The sequence below is a fragment of the Bombina bombina genome, unplaced genomic scaffold (assembly GCF_027579735.1).
Source record: "Bombina bombina isolate aBomBom1 unplaced genomic scaffold, aBomBom1.pri scaffold_639, whole genome shotgun sequence".
NCBI lineage: Eukaryota > Metazoa > Chordata > Amphibia > Anura > Bombinatoridae > Bombina > Bombina bombina.
In genome coordinates this window covers 41,547-64,791 of record NW_026512308.1, presented here as the reverse complement: position 1 = coordinate 64,791, position 23,245 = coordinate 41,547, and the positions used below count along the sequence as shown (strand labels likewise).

At 40.2% G+C, this 23,245-nt stretch overlaps 1 protein-coding gene across 1 annotated transcript in view; it reads right to left on the bottom strand.

The window, feature by feature from the left end:
* Positions 1–242: 242 nt before the first annotated feature.
* Positions 243–23,245, bottom strand: part of LOC128644223 (U6 snRNA phosphodiesterase 1-like) — a 62,060-nt gene continuing 39,057 nt past the window's right edge. The window contains exons 5-7 of the mRNA XM_053696916.1: positions 19,562–19,667; positions 9,348–9,431; positions 243–649 (exon numbers count right to left, since the gene is read on the bottom strand). Coding sequence (XP_053552891.1) covers positions 545–649; positions 9,348–9,431; positions 19,562–19,667 — 295 coding nt within the window. The 3' untranslated portion in view covers positions 243–544. The remainder of the gene's footprint in view (positions 650–9,347; positions 9,432–19,561; positions 19,668–23,245) is intronic.

Below are 23,245 nucleotides of genomic sequence, written 5' to 3'. Positions count from 1 at the left end.
CAAGTCTTCTGCCAAATTCAGTTGCAAGATTTTGTCTTCAGTATTATCTTGAATAATCTTTGTGTTTAGCAGTTTAACTTTGTATTTTTCCCACCCACTGTTTTCTGTACTTTGCTGCTATTACCAGGGAAAGCCAAGATAAAGGATAGCAAACTATTCACAACGTATACAAAAAAGGAAAAATATTTATGTAATAAACTCTATACTAGACTTCTTAATTTATATATGCGTTGAACATTTTTATTTTTTAACATTTTTGATATTCCACAGGAAGTATAAAATATTAATAGAATGTCTGTACATATGCATTTTGTTATTTCTAAAGATACCCACACTGTGTAAATTAATCTGACAACATATGACAATACATATACAAGAGGTTTGCTATTTCCATACAAAATAAGTTATTACAAAATTCTGATGAACGGTAAATTGGTACAAGGTTTAGAACATATTTCTCCTTTTGCAGAATATGCAGCACCTTTAGCACAGTGGCTTTGCTTTGTGACTTGGCCAAGAGAAACAAGAAACTTGTGTGCCTGCTTCATTGTAGCGGGATACAGAAAGTCTTGTTCCCAGACTTGCAGCGAATCTCCTCTGTATAGATGCGTGTCAGGGTGCCAGAGTCTTCAAATCTGTCTAGTGCTCTCTGTAACAAGCAGAATACACACAAATAAGTTGGGATTGCAAGGTAATGTGATGTGAACAATTAGGGAGTTTGTGGGCAGCCCAAGCGACTGAATCCCCATAAAAACAATCTTAAAGGGACACTGAACCCACATTTTTTATTTCATGATTCAGATAAAGCATGCAATTTTAAGCAATTTTTTCATTTACTTCTATTATCAATTTTTCTTCTTTCTCTTGCAATATTTATTTGAAAAAGAAGACATCTATGCTAAGGAGCCAGCAAATTGTTGGTTCAGAACCATGAACAGCACTTGTTTATTGGTGCTGTCCAATCAGCAAGGACAACCCAGGTTGTTCACCAAAAATGGGCCGGCATCTAAACTTACATTCTTGCTTTTCAAATAAACATACCAAGAAAATTAATTAAATATGATAATAGGAGTAAATGAGAAAGTTGCTTAAAATTGCATGCTCTGTCTGAATCATGAAAGAAAAAATTTGGGTTCAGTGTCCCTCAGGGCCACAGATAAAGGGAAGAAAGTTTGAGTGCAGAAAACATTCCCATTAGAACAAATTGCATATTAAATTTATCAAGTCAACGTATATAATAAAAAGGTACCTATAGAAAACAAACACAAAAAATCCTTAGCATATATAACAACATACTAAAATTATTAACTATGATTCAAAAATGGACATTGAGCAACCTAGGGTGCAATAGCTTTCAACCGATTGTCACAGGATTATATGCAGAAAAACAAAATTTATGCTTACCTGATAAATTTCTCTCTTTCTGGGCATGGAGAGTCCACGATTTCATTCCAATTACTAGTGGGAATTCAACTCCTGGCCAGCAGGAGGAGGCAAAGAGCACCCCAGCAAAGCTGTTTAGTGTCACTTCTCTTACTCATAATCCCCAGTCATTCGGCCGAAAGAAAATGTAAAAAGACGATAACACAAGTATAGAGGTGCCTGAGGTTTGTACCAAAAAAAGGGCCATCTTAAATGTAAATAAAGGGCAGGTCGTGGACTCTCCATGCCCGGAATGACAGAAATGTATCGGGTAAGCATAAATTTTGTTTTCTTTCCTATGGCATGGAGAGTCCACGATTTCATGCCAATTACTAGTGGGAACCAATACCCAAGCTAGAGGACACAGAATGAAAGGGAGGGAGAAACAAGACAGGCAGACCTAAGCAGAAGGCACCACCGCTTGAAGAACTTCTCTCCCAAAGGAAGCCTCAGCAAAAGAACCAATTTTGTAGAATTCGGAAAAAGTGTGTAAAGAGGGCCAAATGGCCGCCTTGCAGATCTGCTCCACAGAAGCTTCAATTTTGAAAGCCCAGGAGAAGAAACAGCCCTAGTAGAATGAGCCATAAGTCTTTCAAGAGGCTATAGTCCAGCTGTCTCATAAGCAAACCAATCAGAGAAAAAGAAGAAGTGGAAGAGGTCTTCTTATCCCTACTCTTGCCACAGAAAAAAAAATGAAGGCAGCAAATGATTGCCGAAATCTTATAGTTGCTTAAAAGAAACAATCTAGAGCATGTACAACAACCAGGCTATGCAACAGGAAACCTTCTTGAGAAGAAGGAATAGGACAAAATAAAGGAGCAACAATGTTCAGTTAGAAATTGAGATCCGATACTACCTTGGGAAGAAATCCCAACAAGTACAAAGAACCACCTTCTCCGCAAGAAAAATAGGAAAAGGGGGAACACTGCAGAACCGAAAACTTGGAAACTCTGTGAGCCGAAGAAATAGCAAGAAGAAATAAAATCTTCCAATATAACAATTTAACATCAACTGCATGCATAGGCTCAAACGAAGCCTGCAGCAGAAACTTTAAGATTAAAATTCCAAGAGGAAGCAACAGGATTAAACACAGGCCTGAATCTGCCAAGGCCTGCACAAAAGATAGAACATCTGGCTAATCCACCAGACATGTGAACAAAAGATGCAGAAATCAGACCCAACAGTGCTGACTGATAAACCTTTCTCCAGGTCATCCTGAAGAAAAAACAAAAATCAGGGTACCCTTATCCCTGGTTTAAGAAACCCTTTGAGTTACACCAATAAAAAGGTATCTACACCATACCTAATGGTAAATCTTACGAGAAAACAGGCTACGAGCCTGAAGCATGGTATCCATGACCTTTTCAGAAAAACCACACCTAGTAAAACTAGGCATTCAATCTCCAAGCAATCAGCTTCAGAGAAGCTAAATCTGGGTGGAGGAAGGGACCTTGAAGAAAAAGGTCCTTCCAAAAAAGCAACCTCCAAAGGGGAAAAAAAAAATGATATCTTAACCAAATCCGTGAATCAGATCCTGCAAGACCAGGCAGGCACTATTAGAATCACTGACGCCCTCTCCTGCTTGAAACGAAGAAGAGCAAACGGAGGGAACAGGATGCAAGACTGAAGTTCCAAGGCGCCGTCAGAGCGTCAATCAGAGCGGCTTGTGTATCACTTGAACTGTACCTTGGAAGCTTGGCGTTTAGGCGCGACGCCATAAGATCCGACTCCGGAACCCCCCCACCTGAGGGTTATCATTGAGAATACTTCCTGGAGGAGAACCCACTCCCCAGGAAAAAAAGGTCTGGCTGCTCAGAAATCCGCATCCCAGTTGACCACCCCTGGGATGTGGATGGCAGAGTGGAAACAATCGTGAGAGAATGCAAAAATCCTTCTTCACAGCTAACGAACTACGAGTTCCTCCCTGGTGGATGATGTATGCCACCAAGGATGTTGTCTGATTGGAATCTGATAAACCGGGCTTAGTTGAGGCTAGGCTGATAGAACAGAGAAGATTGCTCCCAACTCTAGAATGTTTATGGGAAGAGAAGATTCCTCTCAAGTCCAAAGACCCTGATCAATTAAAAAACCCCAGGCTGCTCCCCAGCCTGACAGGCTGTCATCTGTGGTCAAAATCATCCCGGATGGACTCAGGAAGCAGGTACCCTGAGACAGATGGACTTGTGACATCCACCAAGATAGAGAGTCTCTAGTTAGGGGGTCTAGAACTATCCTCTGCAAGAGATCCAAGTGGATCCCGTTCCATTGTCTGAGCATGCATAACTGTAGAGTTTTAGAAGGAAACTAGAAATTGGAATAATATCCAGGGAAGCAACCATTTGACCAATTACTTCTATACACTGAGCCACTGATGGGCGGATAGAGAACTAAAGTGAAAGGCAAGAAGTTTGGATTTTCTGACACCCATCAGAAAAAACTTCACAGACAGAGGGACTATAAATCGATCCCAAGAAACACACCCTGGAGGATGGTACAAGGGAACTCTTATCCAGATTAGCTTTCCACCCGTGGGAACGTAGCATAGACAACAGCATCTCAAAATGAGATCTCGATAACTGAAAAGATGGCGTCTGAACCAAGAAGTCATCAAGGAATGAAGCCACCGCTATTTCCTGAGATCTGACCGCCGTCAAAAAGGCACCTAGAACTTTTGTAAAGATTTGAGTAGCCAAAGCGAAAGGGAAAGGCAACAAACTGACAATGTTTGACTAGAAAGGCAAAACACAGAAATTGGAGATGTTCCCAGTGAATGGGAACATTAAGATATGCTTCCTGTCAGGATTAAAAGGTAAGTTTTAGAAGAAAACGAGTGAAATGTCAATTTTGATTTTAGTGCCCTTGTTTTTAATAGGATTATTAAAAACCGGGCACTAATTCATCGAAATTGACCATCACTTTAACACAGATTAAGCAGGTTTCTCTCTTCACCTGGTTTACTAATAACCTTGAAGGATAAATCTGCCCCTAGAAGGACAGGACTTGACAGGAAGGAAACTACTTCCACCGCCCGAAGATCTGGGCCTTTGCGGGTCCTAGCCTGTCAAAAGGAAGGAAACCTAACCCCTACTTGATTCAAGAGAGGATAGGGGGCGGTCCCTTCATGCTGACTTAGACCCAGAGGAAGGCTTCTTGGACTTTAGCTCTTATTCCAAGGTTGGCTAGACCTCCATGAAGTCCTAGGTTGCTCCGGCTTGAAAGAAGAGGAGAGAGATTTCTGTCCCTTAAAGTTACAAACGGGACGAAAAGATAAAGACAAAAGTTTGAACTTGGATGTTACAACCGCAGACCAAAACCTTTAGTCAAGGAATTCTGCAAGAAGAAAACTGCAAAGCTAGAATATTGATTCCCAGCCTAACAACTTGTATGCTGGCATCACAATAAAATATTAGCTAGGTAAAGAGCCTTGATCCTATGCCTATCCTGGATCTCCTCTATGGTAGTCTCCTCCAAAATGAGGACGACAAGTCGCACCAATAAGAAGACCCTGATGAATATACATATTTCTTAAATAAGCTTCCAGCTTCTTATCCATAGGGCCCTTGAAATAGGAACTATCCTCAAGGGATAAAAGCAGTTCTCTTGAAAATAGCGCCTTAGGCACAGAGTCAGCAACAGGAAATATTTTCTTAAAAACAGGGGATGGGGAGAAAGAAATCCCCGGATCTTCCAATTCCTGTGCTAAGATGTTCAATATACTATCTGAAACTGGAAAAACCTTTACAGATGTAGGAGTGATATCAAAAACTCAGATAAGCTTGTAAACTTTTAAGGAGTCTCTGTGAAAGAAACAGAGTCCTCCATTGTAGTTATAACCTCCTTTAAGAGTAAATGGAGGAGCTCCAGCTTAAATCTAAAAATTAACCTTTTCTGGATATGCTATACTAGCAACAGGAGTCTTAAAATCAGAGATCTTACCCACAGAGCCACTGAGGAATGATCCTTTTCAGAACCGAGAGAGGCTGACAAACGCAGATCTAGCGGAGTAAGATTCTTTGATTTAGATAAATTCTTAGTTTTCCTCTATCTCTTCCCAGTAATGGGAAAGACTGACAAAGCTGCAGAAACTCCTGGTAAATAAAACACCCCCTGGAACTAGATAAGAGGAAAGGCAGGGCACTGAATGCGAAAAACTGCTAAAGCTTGGGACTTTTGAGGCATGGCACGGGCAATATTAACCTGAGAAATAAATGGCACTGATATGGTATCAGATCCTTTAAAACATTTACATTCTATTTAAGCATGTGGAATAAAAAACTGCATAGGAGTATTTCTGAGCCTCCAAGTAGTATAAGCATTGGTTAACAAACAAAGTAGGATCCTTTTCAGAAAACATCCTGACACCAGATACCCATAGGATTCAAAACTTTATTAGAGTGTAAATAATAAAGATGTCACCAAAAAACACTCCCTAAGTAATTTTTTTTTATTAGGAGTATAGATACACTGTCAAGTGTAGAAATCCGAGTCTGAAACCCATTGCACCTAATTAACCCTTTTTGTCTTTCCTACCCGCTTTACATTGCCGGCCTCCAAAAATTTCAGTTTTAAAACTTTTGCCTCCGTCTAGTGGCGGTTCCAGAAAAAACAATGGCACCAAAATACTTTTACTTATACTATAGTTTTCCTCACAATGACTTTTCAAACTGAGGAAAAAGTAACCCTCTGGTGTAACTGAGGAAACTGTTAAACAAGCGATTGGCTCTTCTCAGCTACCCGCTGAAAATCTGAGCTGACCTACACAGCTCCGCTTTCCAAATCGGCAAGGAGAGCAGCCGAAAATGAACAGTGGAGAGTGATCACGTGATCGCACCTAGAAAAAGAAACCGCGCCATAAAAAAGCAGACGGCCACTATGCTAAGAAGTAATCTAAATAAGGCAAATGCCGCCATAAAGTAAATGCCGGATAAATATCAAACCGGCTGAAAAACTTCACAATGTTTCCACCATGCTTAAGAGTTCCTCTCAATATACAGTCTGCAGAGGACAATACAAATCCCATAAGAGTCTCACATGCCCAGACTTATAAAAAAAAAAAAAAAAAGATGCAATAATCACTTAAGCCCCTGAAGCAGATCAGTTCCCTGGCAGTTGCTGCCAAAAAGAAATCCTGTATATAAAGGATAAATAAGTCCCATATGATTTTCACAGAGGAATTTAACTTCTAATGTGCTGAGTCCCTCCAACTATGGAAGATAAAAGCACCTGTGGATCCAGCTGCAGGGCAGTAGACAGCTCTTCAGGTATATCAGACCCAACTGGACTCTGGCAGATGACCTGAAGAAAAAGAAAGAGTAACCAACCCTGGTTTTCTATAGAGGGATAGCATAAATGTTGGAAGGTAAGCAAAGACTACTAGGCCGTCTTCCAACTGCTAAAAGCCACCATTACTCTTACTAAAGAGATTGACATGGACACAACATAGCCCCAATCCTTGCTTGCAGGGAAAAGTACTCATGAAAGGATTAAATATATCTTCAGACACCAACTTCGCACATCCGTCCGTGACAGAGGCAAAAGAGAATGACTGTGGATTATGGGTAAGGGAAGTGACACTTAACAGCTTTGCTGGGTTGCTTTTTGCCTCCTCCTGCTGGCCAGGAGTTGAATTCCCACTAGTAATTGAAATGAAATTATGGACTCTCCATGCCATAGGAAAGAAAGATGCTTTTCATAAGTATACCCTATAATATCAGTGTTTTTATAGTTCAGTGCTCAGGGCACGCTAGCGGAACAGATTTTCATATCTAAACTAAAGCACAGATGAAATAATCAGCTGATCAGTAACCATGGTTACTAACCTGCTCTCACCCACAGCTGATTATTTCACCTGTGCTCTAGTTCAGATATGAAAATCCAACCCTGTGCACTGGAGTTGAAAAAAATCTTCACTATATGACACATTCCATCATTTTCTACTCCAAAATTGTTATTGTTTAAAAAGATAACACCTTTACCGCCCATTCCCCAGCTCAGCTTTGCACAACCAACATTGTTATATTAATATACTTTATAACCTTTGAATCTCTAAATTTCTGCCTGCTTCTAAGCCCCTGCAGGTCGCCTTTATCTCCGTGTATTTTTTAATCGTTCATGTATGTCATTTAGATAACATTGTGCTCACTCCTGTGGAGTTACTTATGAGAGGGCAGTGATTGGCTAAAATGCAAGTCTGTCAAAATAACTGAAATAAGGGGGCAGTAAGCAGAGGCTTAATTACAAGGTAATCACATAGGTAAAAAGTATATTAATATAACAGTATTATATAATAATAATAAAGGGATTATCTTTTTAAACAATAACATTTTCAAGTATACTGTCCCTTTAAAGTAGAGTTTTATTGGAGCAGAGCCATCTAGAGGTATTATGATTGTCGATGGTAGCGATCTTGCCTGGTTAATTTCCGGAACACTGGAGTTTACTGTAGATTACCTACTTTGTTCCTTGTTCTTCCCTATTTTATCTGTTAGCAGCATGACCTTACAATAATAGCACTTTATATATGCCTATTATACATGAGGGCTTATAATAAATGGTATAGATTATAGATAGTGTCTATCCTTTATAGACATTATTAAGAACACTACTTCTTATGTATTTACAGTCCTGTGTTGAATTATTTTAAATGACTGTTTTTGTACAATATTACAGTGTGATTATACGTATAAATCTATCTGTATCGGTTACTTTAATTTTCTTATTAAAAAATGTAATACCAATTACACTTAAACTGCATTATATGATGTATAAAAGGTTTTAGTGTTACACATTGTAGTAATATTCATTCATTAAAGGGACAGTCTAGGCCAAAATAAACTTTCATGATTCAGATAGCGCATGTAATTTTAAACAATTTTCCAATTTACTTTTATCACCAATTTTGCTTTGTACTCTTGGTATTCTAAGTTGAAAGCTTAACCTAGGAGGTTCATATGCTAATTTCTTAGACCTTGAAGACCACCTCTTTTCAGAATGCATTTTAATAGTTTTTCACCACTAGAGGGTGTTAGTTCACATATTTCATATAGATAACACTGTGCTCGTGCACGTGAAGTTATCTGGGAGCAGGCACTGATTGGCTAGACTGCAAGTCTGTCAAAAGAACTGAAGTAAAGGGGCAGTTTGCAGAGGCTTAGATACAAGTTAATCACAGAGGTTAAAAGTATATTAATATAACTGTGTTGGTTATGCAAAACTGGGGAATGGGTAATAAAGGGATTATCTATCTTTTAAAACAATAAAAATTCTGGTGTAGACTGTCCCTTTAAAATATTATTTCTTAAAACAGCATTAAACACCTCCTGCTTTGGTGTAAAAAACAAAACAAAAAAACAACTGTCTTACGCTACCTAGAGAGGCCAAAAACCTAGGTTTTGAAAATGCTGCAAATTGCCTTAACCAGTTATTCGATTTGCAGCACTTTGAAAACCTAGGTTACAGAATTTTCTTTTGGGCATCTCTAGAAAGAGTGGAATAAACTCAATATTTTACACAGAAGCAAGAGGTGTTTAATGTCCCTTTAATTCAAAATATTTCTATTGAATATTCTGTTAGAAAATAAGGTATTAAATAGGCATGGGCAGTTAAATGCTTTGTTAGCATCCAAATGCGGAAGGCGGCGGCCTCTCGAAGCCGGATTTCTTGTTGTGAAAAAGCAACACACTAAGATCTGTGGAAAACCAGATCTTTAGTGTGTTGCACTTTCACAACAAGAAATCCAGTTCTAAAATGAGTCTAACATCAAGAGCGGCCGCCAAGTTTTAAATAAGTGTTGTGTGGGTGATACCCCAAAGTGAAGAGCAGCAGTGACGTGATCTAATCACATTTATAATTCTGTTTTTCATTGATGACAAACTAATTTTCTGCATTGGTTCTTTGTGTGTGAGGAAGAGGGCTGGCATGCTTACCTGTAGCAAAGTAACACAGTTAGGATTTAACTTTGCAGACACGTCCCCCACACACCACGCCAGGCTCACATGGAACGATGGGTTCTACAGAAATAAAGAACCTGTTACTACCATTTATTCTCTGAACATTTAACTAGAGAAACTTTTAAGGTTACAGGCAAAACTCCTGCATGTCTTACATAACTATCAGAATAGAAACAAAACAATAAAGTGCAATATGTCTTATGGCCTCAGACAATGACTACCCTGGGGGGAAAGCTGTGATTGGAGGAAGTCGGATTAATCATTGCTGACGTGTGAATAGAGGATCTCTATGTGGGAAGCTGCTCTGGCTGTGAAAAGAAAAAAAGGTAATTTTTTTTAACAAAACGGCTGCCTTGTAAAAAAAGTGCCCCTGTTTTTAATAGTATTTTTAAAAAATGGGCTTTCATTCACCAAAGTTTACCTTCACTTTAAAGGGACATTGTTCACTAGATTTTTCTTTTCATAAATGTTTTGTAGATGATCCATTTATATAGCCGATATGGGAATTTTTTGTAACAATGTATAGTTTTGCTTAATAACATAGTGCTGATTTTCAGACTTCTAACCAAACCCTAAAGTGTCAGATGTATACAGACTCCTGCTGGCTCCTGTTTATGTTATTTGTCTTTTCATATGCAGGGTGTGGGGGGGGGGGTCTGCTCTTTCTTTTTTTTTCCCCAGCCTAACCTCATCAACAGAGCTAAACTGGGAGTTTCTAAGTAAGTTTTTCAAATGTTATAATATAATGGAATTTTAGATCAGTATCTGTGCATATTCTTCTTTATAGTAGTGTATTACATGCAGATATATGAAAATGGGTGTATACTGTCCCTTTAAGACTAATGTAAACAAGACAAGAACATTGCAGTAATTGTTATACAAGGTCCGGCTTTTGCATTAGACATAGTGCAATCCAAATTCCTTTTCTTTTTTGAGAAACTAGGTTACCACAGTCATAAAGAAACCACACTAAGAAAAGTATAGGCTCATCTTAAAGGGATGTAATACGTTTGAGATTCTAGACGGATTCCTAAAAATATATCAAACCTTGTAATAACTTCCCAAGGCACATGGAACCGAAAAATGTTCTCTCATTATTCAGATAGAGCATACAATTTACTTCTATAATCTAATTTGCTTAGTTTTCTTGATTTCCTTTGTTAAAAAGGATACCTAGATTGGCTCAGAAGCTGGGAGATAGCTGCTGATTGGTGGCTTAACATATATGCCTCTTGTCATTGACTTTTACAATGTGGTTAGCTAGCTCCCAGTAGTGCATTGCTGCTCCTTCAATAAACGATACCAAGAGAATAAAGCAAATTGATAATAGAAGTACATTAGAAAGTTGTATGCTCTATTTGAATCACAAAAGAATATATATGGGTTTTAGTTTCCTTTAACCTAGTGGTGTGCATCCAGCACATTTGTGTCAGCTGTGAGGGTTATCACAAAAGCAATTTGTTTTGTTCTGGGAAGCATCTCAGCAAATGGAAACATATTGCAAAATGTTTCTACGCGAGTTTGAAATACACTAATCTGCATTTCAATTTGCTTTTTTTTTTTTCGTTTAAATATTTTTATTGATTTTCTTTGGTAACAGAAACTTAAAGAAACATTACAGGACATTTCAAGGAAATTAACATTGTATTCCCTGACCAATACTAAACAAATGAGTGTAGAGAGAGGTATTGGGAATACGGGTAGGGAAAAGAATAGGAAAAGGAATTAGGGAAAGATCAAATCCACTACATAAGGATCACATTAGGCAAAGACATCATTACATTATGAAGGCATTAGCCCAGATTCATGTACAGTTTGTTCCCATAAAAAATTACATCCAAAATAAAGTCTTTTCTCCCAGAATAGCTGTAATGAATCTTTTCGAGAGCTAGCACATGAGCGACTTCCTGTCGCCATTGATTAAAGGTTGGAACTTGTTGCTTTTTCCAAAAACGTGGTATAAGGCGTTTAGCGCAATTCAACATACATTGCAAAAGTTTTAGCCGAAGTTTACAGCCCAACTTTGGGTAATGGTTTAGTAGTATCAGAGAAGGAGACATATGAACAGTGTGACCTATTACTGTGTCTATGTGAGTACCTATTTGGGCCCAAAAGTATTTAAGGTGTGTGCACGAGACCCAGATGTGTGATAGACTGCCTATCTCGCCGCAGCCTCTCCAGCACTTAGGTGACGCATTCGGGTACATTGATCTTAACTTTTGTGGGGTAAGATACCAGCAGAATAGAATCTTGTAGTTCAGCTCTAGTATGTTAGGGGCTATAGAGGATTTTGCTGTTGAAAGAAAGATTTTCCTCCATGTTTGGTCGGAAAATGGTGTAGGGAGCTCTGATTCCCAATGTTTAATGTAGGTAGGTCTTTTGTCCGGAAAGGAACCCCTCAGTAGTTTATAGATGATGGAAATATGTGCTCTGCCTATTTCGGGGGAGATATTTAGGTGCTCAAACTTAGTCAGTGATCTAAGAAACATGGGCTTATGTGTACTAGACATGATAACATTACTGGTTTGGAGGTATGAGAACCATTGGTGAAAGGGGGGACCTATTTCTTCCTTAAGCGTAATCATACTTTTGAGACTACCGCTCTTAACTAATAAGTAAATGGGTACATTAGTGAGTATCCCCTTATTTTCGGGCGGTCGTAGGATTTGTTTTTCCCAGAAGAGAGAATTATTAAGTAAAGGCGTTAGAGGTGAGATAGGGCTGGAGATACAAGTAGTTTCTTTTAATACCCTGTCCCATATGTCAAGAGTGTTTTTAATGTATTTATTTCGGTATAGTAGAGGGGACCGATGTTGCTTGGGTAACCAGCACACATCTCTCATGTGTAGTAAATTGGATAAGTAGGCCTCGGTCGCCACCCATAACTTGGACTGTGAGTTGTGATTCCATGATACAATGCGGCTTAGATGGATTGCTTTGTAATAGTTGGCAAGATTTGGAACCCCCAGCCCCCCGTCTTCTTTATCTAAATATAAGGTATGTTTTGTGACTCTCGGTTTTTTATGGGCCCAGATAAAGGAATTTATCATGCGCTGCTGTGTTATAAGATATCTATCTGGTAGTGTGCAAGGGAGAGTTTGAAAGAGATATAGGTACTTAGGTGCTATTGTCATCTTGACAGCGCTAATGCGGCCCAACCAAGAGAGTCGGTTATGTTTGTGCCAGGTTTCTAAAAGTTTTGATATTTCTGTTTGAAGTGGAATATAATTAAGGTCAAAGAGGTTGTTGGGGTTGTCTGAAATAGTGAGTCCCAGATATATTAATCTGTCTGAAATTAGAAAGTCTGTGTTCTGGGAGAGAAATTGTTTCTCAGTTTCCAATAGATTAACCGGAACCAGCGCTGATTTATCCGTGTTTATTGAGAAGTTGGAAACCGATTTATAGTCCTTCAGTAATTGGGTTAAGGCAGGTATGGAGGAGAGAGGAGACTGTAGTGTTAGAATGATATCGTCAGCAAACAATAAACATTTCTGTGTTATGTCTCCCAAGCCTATGCCAACAATGTCGGGATGTGTCCTAATTTGGATCGCCAGTATTTCTACCGTCAGGGCGAACAGCAACGGCGAGAGTGGGCAGCCTTGCCTCGTACCGTTACTTATTTGGAATGGTTGGGAGAGGGTATTATTGACTCGCACTCTGGACGATGGTTTATTGTAAAGGGCTCGTATTCGTGTAATAAAATTATTGGGAATACCAAACTTTGACAGGGCAGACCACATGAAATCCCAGTCCACCCTGTCAAAGGCCTTTTCTGCATCTGTAGACAGTAGAAGTAGGGGAGTACCATTATCTGTTGCTATTTGAAGTGTGTGAAGAAGTCTAGTTGAGTTGTCTTTAGCCTCCCTGCCAGGGATAAATCCTACCTGATCAGGGTGAATTAAATTGGGGAGAAATTTGTTTAGTCTAGTCGAAAGGAGTTTTGCGTAAATTTTTACATCTAAGTTGATTAAGGAGATAGGTCTGTAGTTACTAACTTTGTCCGTGGGTTTTCCCGGCTTGGGTATAACTGTGATCGTTGCTTCAAGGAGGGGTTGTGTGAAGTGTTTATTTTGATCAATAGATTGAAAAAGCTCTAGCAATGGGTTACCTAGATGACCTATGAGTAATTGGTAGAATTTTGAGGTGAGACCGTCAGGGCCAGGAGACTTGCCCGATGGTAACATTTTGATTATATTATGAATTTCCTGTAAGGTGAATGGGGAATTCAAAAGATCTATATCCTCGTCTGCTAAGGTTGGAGTGTTCACTTGCGTAATGGCTTGCATTTTATCTGGGTAGTTAGAAGTTTGCAGGTTATATAGGGATTTATAAAAGGACACAAAGCTGTCAGCTATGTCTTCTACTTTATTACTGGGTGCACCCGAGGAATTAGATATCGATCTGATAAAATTACCCAATCTTTTCTTTTTGAGTATCCTGGCCAACAGGCGACCAGTTTTATTGCAAGTCATGAAAAACTTGGCTTTAGAAGTAAGTGTTCGCAACTGTGCGTACTGCGTTAAATATCTATTCATATTTTCCCTGGCTTTCTGAAGGTTTGCTAATGTTTGGTCAGAGGTCGGGTTCTGTTTATGACAGTGTTCCGCAGTTGTTAGAGCTGCTGACAATGTATTAAATTGTGTTGATCTAATCTTCCTAAGTCTTGCCGTATGTTTGATAAGGTCTCCCCTAATATAGCTTTTATAGGTTTCCCAGTTGTTAGAGATAGAGGTGTCTTGTGGATCATTAAGATGGAAGAATTCTGCAGTACTCTTAGAGATATGTTCTATTGTCAAAGGGTCAGAAAGAATAGCCTCGTTTAACCTCCAATGAGTCCTGTTAACAGGTCTTGCAGACCAAGCAAAGGTACTGAGGACCATGCTGTGATCTGACCACGCAGTGTGGGAGATCTGCGAGGCTGTTAATGACGACAGTAAGTTTTGACTGACTAAGATATAGTCAATTCTTGTATAATTACGTTGTGGATGGGAAAAAAAGGTGTAGTCCCTTTGAGTAGGGTGCGCAATTCTCCAGGTATCAAAAAGTGTCAATTTAGTTAGTGTAGTCCAATTTGCCTTGATTTGACTAGCTCTTATATAGGATCTGCCTGTGTGGGTATCTATGGAAGAGCAAACAGAGACATTTAGATCGCCTCCAAGGAACACTGGTCCCTTGGCTATATCTAAAACTGCATTAGTTATTGACTTAAAAAATAGTGGGGAAGGCCTGTTAGGTGCATAAACATTGACAATCGTGACCGGCAGGCCAAATAGGAGACCGACCACGATGATCATTCTACCCTCTCTATCGCTTTGTTGTTGTATAAGTTCAAAAGGTATATTGCGTCTGAATGATATGCCCACCCCATTTTTCCTGTTAGGCCCAGAACTAAAAAAATGTTGGGTGTAGTAGCGTTTGGACACTATAGGCTCGTTTCTTTTACGGAAATGTGTCTCTTGTGTAAGAATAATATCCACCCCCTTCTTGAAAAAATCATGAAGTGCTATTGAACGCTTTTCTGCAGAGAGGAAGCCCTTCACGTTTTGCGTGGCTATAGAGATGGTATTAGTTTGGGTCCCAGGACACATAATTACTCTAGATGCGGCTGCGAGATGTGATTTAGGGCTAACAAGTTGCTCTCTCTCTTAGACTAATGTCAATCTACCTTACAATGTTCTGTGATACGTGTGGATTGTCGGGAGTGGGGGGAATATGGAAGAAGGTAGGGAATAGGGGAAAACCAGAGGAGTGCTAAATGCCTCTGGAGTGTGAGTGTTAATGGAAAGAGAAGAAAGAAGGAAAAGGTGGAGGGCCAGTAGCCGTGGGCGACCAGAAACCTTATTACTGAAAAAAAAAGGGAAGTTATTACAATCATAACCCTGACAATTACATTTCATACACTTCAATGTTAATAAGGAGGCGGGAGGGAAGGGGGGGAGGAAGAGGGGAGAGGGTAAGGAATAAATCACAATTAAAGTGTAACTTACATTTTTCGAGTATAGTTAAGTCAACAATACATAAAGAACATGAAACAAAAAGACTAAAACATAACTGTCAACATATTACAAAGGCAGCATGTCCCAGTAGTGGAGACCGCTGTATTGCATTCGTATAATCTATAATCTAATGAGATAAAGTACAGACGAGGTCTAACTCTAATCAGTTCTCTAAACTACTCTGAACTTGTAGTTAGACTATAAAAACCTAAGTGAGTCTCCCAGAGCCCAACTGGGCTCTATTATGTATAGGGTAACAATAGAGACGTTGAGCTAGAGAAAGTCACAAATGGCCTAGATTAGGATTATTAACACCTATGACGTCCCAATGGGGCCAGTAGTGTATCAGGCCTAGACAGGGCCATAGATGCAGTTTCAAGAGAAGTTGAAATATCAGTCACCTGTGGTTAGCAGACTTACGTGGTCAGACACAGCAGGATGAGTTCAAGCGTTTTTTGCTCTTTTGGGGGAATCGTGGGAGTGTTTCTTAGTGCCCCTTCTTTTGTCTTCCGACCACGACTCTCTTTGTGGCCTTGGGGGATCAGAGGAGTGCTCTTCGGGGCATTCATTTGCTGATGGGGAGCGTGGAGCTGGGATTCCCAATGATTTGCAAAAGGGGGCTATGTCCTCTATCGTTGTGCACTCAAATCTTCTGCCATTCTTGGAGGTTATCACTGAGGCTGGAAAACCCCACCTATAAGCAATTTTCAAGTTCCTGAGGTGTAGTGTAAGTGGGGCAAAGTCACGCCTTTTCTGCAAGGTTTTCATAGAAAGATCTTGAAAAATTTGTATCCTAGCATCTTGGAATTTTATGACAGAGTGATTTCTAGCAAGGTTGTATATCAGCTCTCTGTGTCTATATGTTTGAAAACAAACAATGATGTCCCTTGGGGGTTGAGAATCGGACGGTTTCGGTCTTAAAGCACGGTGGGCTCTTTCTAAAGGTATGGTTGACATGTCGACATCTTGTTCTTTTGCTAACTCTTCGAATAGTGCCTGAAGAAAGTCAGGAATGGCTGGCCCCTGTATATCCTCAGGTATGCCACGGAACCGCAGGTTACAGCGCCGTGTCCTGTTTTCGAGGTCATCAACCTTATTTTCTAGGTCAATTATTTGCTGGTGATGTTGGGATGAATTGTCTGCCAATTCGGAGTAGTTGTGCTTAGTTTCAGCTGCCTCCTCTTCAAGTATTTCCACCCTGTGACACAGATCATTAAGATCCTTCTTGAGGCCTGCACACTCCTCCTTGATACAAGATTTCACTTGATCGATTAGCTTTTCAATGGCTTGCAGTGTGACAGGAGTGTCTGTTTTCCCTCCCGAGGGGGACCCCTGAGTCGTGCGTGTAGTATTATCATTAAGGCTGATGTTAGAGTCCTCATCCTCTTGCTCTATCATTGCTGCAGATTTACTATGGTCAGATAGTTTAAAAAATGAGTTAACTGAGCTACGTGCTGCAGGCTGGGTATTCTTAGGTCTGTCTACTTTAGATTTCCGCTGCGACATCCTTGCTTGTATAAATGATAGGTGTTGTCTGTGTTCCTGATTGAAAAACACTGAATTTAACTGCTTATGTAATGCTGCTTAGCTTGCCCACATGGCGCTCTAGATGACCTCCTATGTTAGCATAGCATGCTAATGAGTATCAGCGGAAATGCAGTATTTTAGCAAAAGAGCACCACATTCATCTATGTCTGTTACACTGTGTGATAAACCATATAGTAGGCATATATCAGTTTTTTCCACCACCCCACTTCAGTCCAACCTGAGCGCCATCCCCAGGATGTATTTTGCTTTTATCATATGTGCCTGCTTTTTACTTGTAAAGTTTGTGCAGTGTTAGTTACTAGGCAGAATTTCACCTACATTAGCTCCGCACTCTGGTCGTAACTTCATCACCTGTGCCACGCTTTCCAATTTAACAGAGAAGGACAGGCTTACGACGTCAGTCTGAGGATGCTGGAGCGTGTTCAGGCCCGGGATGTTATGTTGGCTGTCGGGTTTCACCCGATCCGTTAATCCGGCTTCCAGAAGTGTTACCGCGGTCAGGGGGGTATGAGCTCAAATCCGACAGGCATTAGCAGTGAAAACTGCCGAGGCTGAGCTGGTTTCTGGTCGACCCGGTCACGGAGCTCTAATGTGTTGCGGCCATCTTGGATGCCCGCTAGCTCCGCCCACCTTCAATTTGCTTTTATGTCCCTTTAACCAGATATATGTGGGGACAAAAATACAGCACATTATACTATTTTTTTTCTGCACCATCTAAGAATATTTCAGAATGTATCTCATTACGTTTTGCTGAATAAAACCAACTTTTTCTTTGTGAGTTGTCCCTATCAGCCAGGGGCATATTTTGGCCTAGGCAAACAAGGCACTTGCCTAGGGCAGCAGATTGGAGGGGGGCAGCAAAATGTTTGTTATTTTAGAAGTATTATTCAAGTATATAATGGGAGATTTTGCCCAAGGAGCTTACATTATATGGGGGTATAATAAGAGAGTGCTTATAGAGGTAACTCTGAAACTTTCATTTATTCAGCTAGCTATTGGCCTTTAGTTCTGTTGGCTTTCAGCACTCAGTATTGTGTTTGGGGAAAAATTTAAATCTGTGTTTGGTTTTTACATATATTGCAGTAATAGATAGATATGTGTGTCTGTATATATATATATATATATATATATATATATATATATATATATATATATATATATATATATATATATATATATATTGTATTATGCAGAGGGGAACCAGCACACACTTTCAATAGATTAACGTCCGTGGTGCACTTCAAAAGACATAAATAGTAAACAGGCAAAGGGAAGGCACTCACCGTAATAAGCATATATGGTGAACATTTACTTTGGAAATGCCATTAAAAAAATTACGTTACTCTCTGAGCAAAAAAAGGCCAAAATCTTGGTGGTGAGGGGGGCAGCAGAATTTTGAGTGTCTAGGGCAGCATAAAACCTAAATACGCCACTGCTATCAGCCAATGAGCAGTAGAGTCTCAGGACTCAGTAGTACACAATCATGCACTTCATGTTAGTTTCATATCAAATTTATAGAGCCTAACATTTTTTTTATGCAAAATATTTTAATGTTAAAGGGATATGAAACCCAAAAAATCTCTCATGATTCATGTTATTCTTTGTTGAAAAGATATCTAGATCGGTAGCATGCACATGTCTGGAGCACTACATGACCGGAAATAGTGCTGCCATCTAGTGCTCCTGCTAATGTATAACTGTTGCAAAGCTGCTGCTATATAGTGCTGCAGACAATGCACGCTTCTGAGCTTTTCAACAAAGGATAACAAAATACCTAATAATAGAAGTAAATTGCAAAGTTGTTGAAAATTGTATCCTCTATCTGATCCACAAAAGAAAAAATTGGCGTTTTATGCTCTTTTGTGTGCATGATAAACAATTTTTGAGTGCCATGTGCCTTTAAAGCCTTCCCTATTTTCAGTAGACATTGTTCTAAAATAAATTGACCAATCAAACGTCCAGAAACCACAAAGCGACAAACCATGGCTTATAATCAGGCTCTCAAGTCCGCCAACTTGTACATAATCATTGCGCCTAAACTATGGTATTTAGCATGGAATTCTACCTCATCTCAGGTTTCTTATGTGCAGAACATTGCAAATGTTTGGTTCTTTGTGTATAAATAGATTTGGTGGCACTTGAGTAAGCATAAACAGTGCTTTGTATTTTACTACAGCACATTTCAAATGTTCATAGGAATACTTTATCAAGCTGCAGGCAATCCTGCAATAAAACAAGAGCAGGGCCTGTAAGCAAAACTAGTGGGTTCTAGGTAATTTATCTCCACCACCTAATAGAGGATAATATGAGGAGCCTTGCACAGCAATGTGTAAGGAGCTGCAAAAGCAGCTTGATAAGTTCTTCCTATAGAATTGTTCACTGGCTCAATGTACAGAAGAAAAAAATCCATTGTATAAAAGGCTGGAGCCCCATGCTCTCTAGATCACTGGTTTTCAAACCTGTCCTCAGGTCTCCCTAACAGGCCACATTTTGAGGATATCTGAACTGGAGCACAGGTGAAATAATCAGCTGCTTAGTAAACATGATAATCCTGAAAACCTGGCCTGTTGGGGAGGCCTGAGGACAGGTTTGAAAACCAGTGCTCAAGAGTTAGACCAAAGATAATTTCCAGACAAATCTGCTCACCTGGTAAAAAGTCTGCAGCTTAAACTCCTGCAATGATTTATCCACTTCTGACACTACTTCCAAGAGATTATCCATCCCCACAGTGACTTCTAAGCCCAAGAAAGTCCTGTGAGAGTAAGATCAAAGCATATGAAAATGACACAGATTTTATGTAAGGCTGGATGACTATAGATCATATTATAGCAGGTTTACTATATGACCTTTTACACACATTATACAACATGTGAATGATTTCCAACTACTTTTATTATAAAATGTCCAAATACTGCTGCTGTAGAGTAAACCTTGCTAAGATATCAAGAGAACTAAGCTAATGTGTTATTAAAAAGTAAATTAGAAAAACTTCATTAAAATGTCATGCTTGATCTAAATCATGAAAGTTACATTTTGTCACTACTGTCCCTTTAACCTGTTTAAAAAAATACATTGCTGTTTCTTAAAAACTTGCCCAAAGCAAACCTTATTTTTTTTTTTTTTGGTATTAGTTTTTTTAAACCGGAGATCATCGTGAACAAGAGTAATGAAAACAAGGAAATAATTTTCTAATTCTCAGTCTTTTTATTGAGGATAACTCGCTCTTGAAGGTGGTTGATCCGTAGAAACACGTAACCTGTTAGAAGTCTTAAATATATTTCTTGAATTCAAGTTCACTTCTTAGTGTGTCCATTCCTTTTGTAGCAGGTCTTGTGCTACACGTTATTGCACCATCATGTGTGCTTTTTCTTAAGGTACATTAAAGAGTGTGACGTTGACCACTTACCTACAGAGGCCGGCGTCGCCAAAGAATACCTATATGTCATATTGGTGATTGGAGAAACCAAGGCTGGCAGCGACCCAAAGGGAAGTTTACTTGGAATTTTATTTCCTATCTTGCTGTATCTTTATTGTTAAAAAAACATAATTTATGCTTACCTGATAAATTCCTTTCTTCTGTTGTGTGATCAGTCCACGGGTCATCATTACTTCTGGGATATAACTCCTCCCCAACAGGAAATGCAAGAGGATTCACCCAGCAGAGCTGCATATAGCTCCTCCCCTCTACGTCACTCCCAGTCATTCGACCAAGAATCAACGAGAAAGGAGAAACCAAGGGTGAAGTGGTGACTGGAGTATAATTTAAAAGATATTTACCTGCCTTAAAACAGGGCGGGCCGTGGACTGATCACACAACAGAAGAAAGGAATTTATCAGGTAAGCATAAATTATGTTTTCTTCTGTTATGTGTGATCAGTCCACGGGTCATCATTACTTCTGGGATACCAATACCAAAGCAAAAGTACACGGATGACGGGAGGGATAGGCAGGCTCATTATACAGAAGGAACCACTGCCTGAAGAACCTTTCTCCCAAAAATAGCCTCCGAAGAAGCAAAAGTGTCAAATTTGTAAAATTTGGAAAAAGTATGAAGCGAAGACCAAGTTGCAGCCTTGCAAATCTGTTCAACAGAGGCCTCATTCTTAAAGGCCCAAGTGGAAGCCACAGCTCTAGTAGAATGAGCTGTAATTCTTTCAGGAGGCTGCTGTCCAGCAGTCTCATAGGCTAAACGAATTATGCTACGAAGCCAGAAGGAGAGAGAGGTAGCCGAAGCCTTATGACCTCTCCTCTGACCAGAGTACACGACAAACAGGGAAGACGTTTGTCGAAAATCCTTAGTTGCCTGCAAGTAGAACTTGAGGGCACGAACTACATCCAGATTGTGTAGAAGACGTTCCTTCTTTGAAGAAGGATTTGGACACAAGGATGGAACAACAATCTCTTGATTGATATTCCTGTTAGTGACTACCTTAGGTAAGAACCCAGGTTTAGTACGCAGAACTACCTTGTCTGAGTGAAAAATCAGATAAGGAGAATCACAATGTAAGGCTGATAATTCAGAGACTCTTCGAGCCGAGGAAATAGCCATTAAAAACAGAACTTTCCAAGATAACAATTTTATATCAATGGAATGAAGGGGTTCAAACGGAACACCCTGTAAAACGTTAAGAACTAAGTTTAAACTCCATGGCGGAGCAACAGTTTTAAACACAGGCTTGATCCTAGCTAAAGCCTGACAAAAGGCCTGGACGTCTGGATTTTCTGACAGACGCCTGTGTAACAAGATGGACAGAGCTGAGATCTGTCCCTTTAATGAGCTAGCCGATAAACCCTTTTCTAAACCTTCTTGTAGAAAGGACAATATCCTAGGAATCCTAACCTTACTCCAGGAGTAACCTTTGGATTCGCACCAGTATAGGTATTTACGCCATATCTTATGGTAAATCCTTCTGGTAACAGGCTTCCTAGCCTGTATCAGGGTATCAATAACCGACTCAGAAAAACCACGTTTTGATAAAATCAAGCGTTCAATTTCCAAGCAGTCAGCTTCAGAGAAGTTAGATTTTGATGTTTGAATGGACCCTGTATCAGAAGGTCCTGTCTTAGAGGTAGAGACCAAGGCGGACAGGATGACATGTCCACTAGATCTGCATACCAAGTCCTGCGTGGCCATGCAGGCGCTATTAGAATCACTGATGCTCTCTCCTGTTTGATTTTGGCAATCAATCGAGGAAGCAGCGGGAAGGGTGGAAACACATAAGCCATCCCGAAGTTCCAAGGTGCTGTTAAAGCATCTATCAGAACCGCTCCCGGATCCCTGGATCTGGACCCGTAGCGAGGAAGTTTGGCGTTCTGGCGAGACGCCATGAGATCTATCTCTGGTTTGCCCCAACGTCGAAGTATTTGGGCAAAGACCTCCGGATGAAGTTCCCACTCCCCCGGATGAAAAGTCTGGCGACTCAAGAAATCCGCCTCCCAGTTCTCCACTCCCGGGATGTGGATTGCTGACAGGTGGCAAGAGTGAGACTCTGCCCAGCGAATTATCTTTGATACTTCCATCATTGCTAGGGAGCTTCTTGTCCCTCCTTGATGGTTGATGTAAGCTACAGTCGTGATGTTGTCCGACTGAAACCTGATGAACCCCCGAGTTTTTAACTGGGGCCAAGCCAGAAGGGCATGGAGAACTGCTCTTAATTCCAGAATGTTTATTGGTAGGAGACTTTCCTCCTGATTCCATTGTCCCTGAGCCTTCAGAGAATTCCAGACAGCGCCCCAACCTAGTAGGCTGGCGTCTGTTGTTACAATTGTCCAGTCCGGCCTGCTGAATGGCATCCCCCTGGACAGATGTGGCCGAGAAAGCCACCATAGAAGAGAGTTTCTGGTCTCTTGATCCAGATTCAGAGTAGGGGACAAGTCTGAGTAATCCCCATTCCACTGACTCAGCATGCACAATTGCAGCGGTCTGAGATGTAGACGTGCAAAGGGTACTATGTCCATTGCTGCTACCATTAAGCCGATCACCTCCATGCATTGAGCTACTGACGGGAGTTGAATGGAATGAAGGACACGGCATGCATTTAGAAGCTTTGTTAATCTGTCTTCTGTCAGATAAATCTTCATTTCTACAGAATCTATAAGAGTCCCCAAGAATGGAACTCTTGTGAGAGGAAAAAGAGAACTCTTCTTTTCGTTCACTTTCCATCCATGCGACCTTAGAAATGCCAGAACTAACTCTGTATGAGACTTGGCAGTTTGAAAGCTTGAAGCTTGTATCAGAATGTCGTCTAGGTACGGAGCTACCGAAATTCCTCGCGGTCTTAGTACCGCCAGAAGGGCACCCAGAACCTTTGTGAAGATTCTTGGAGCCGT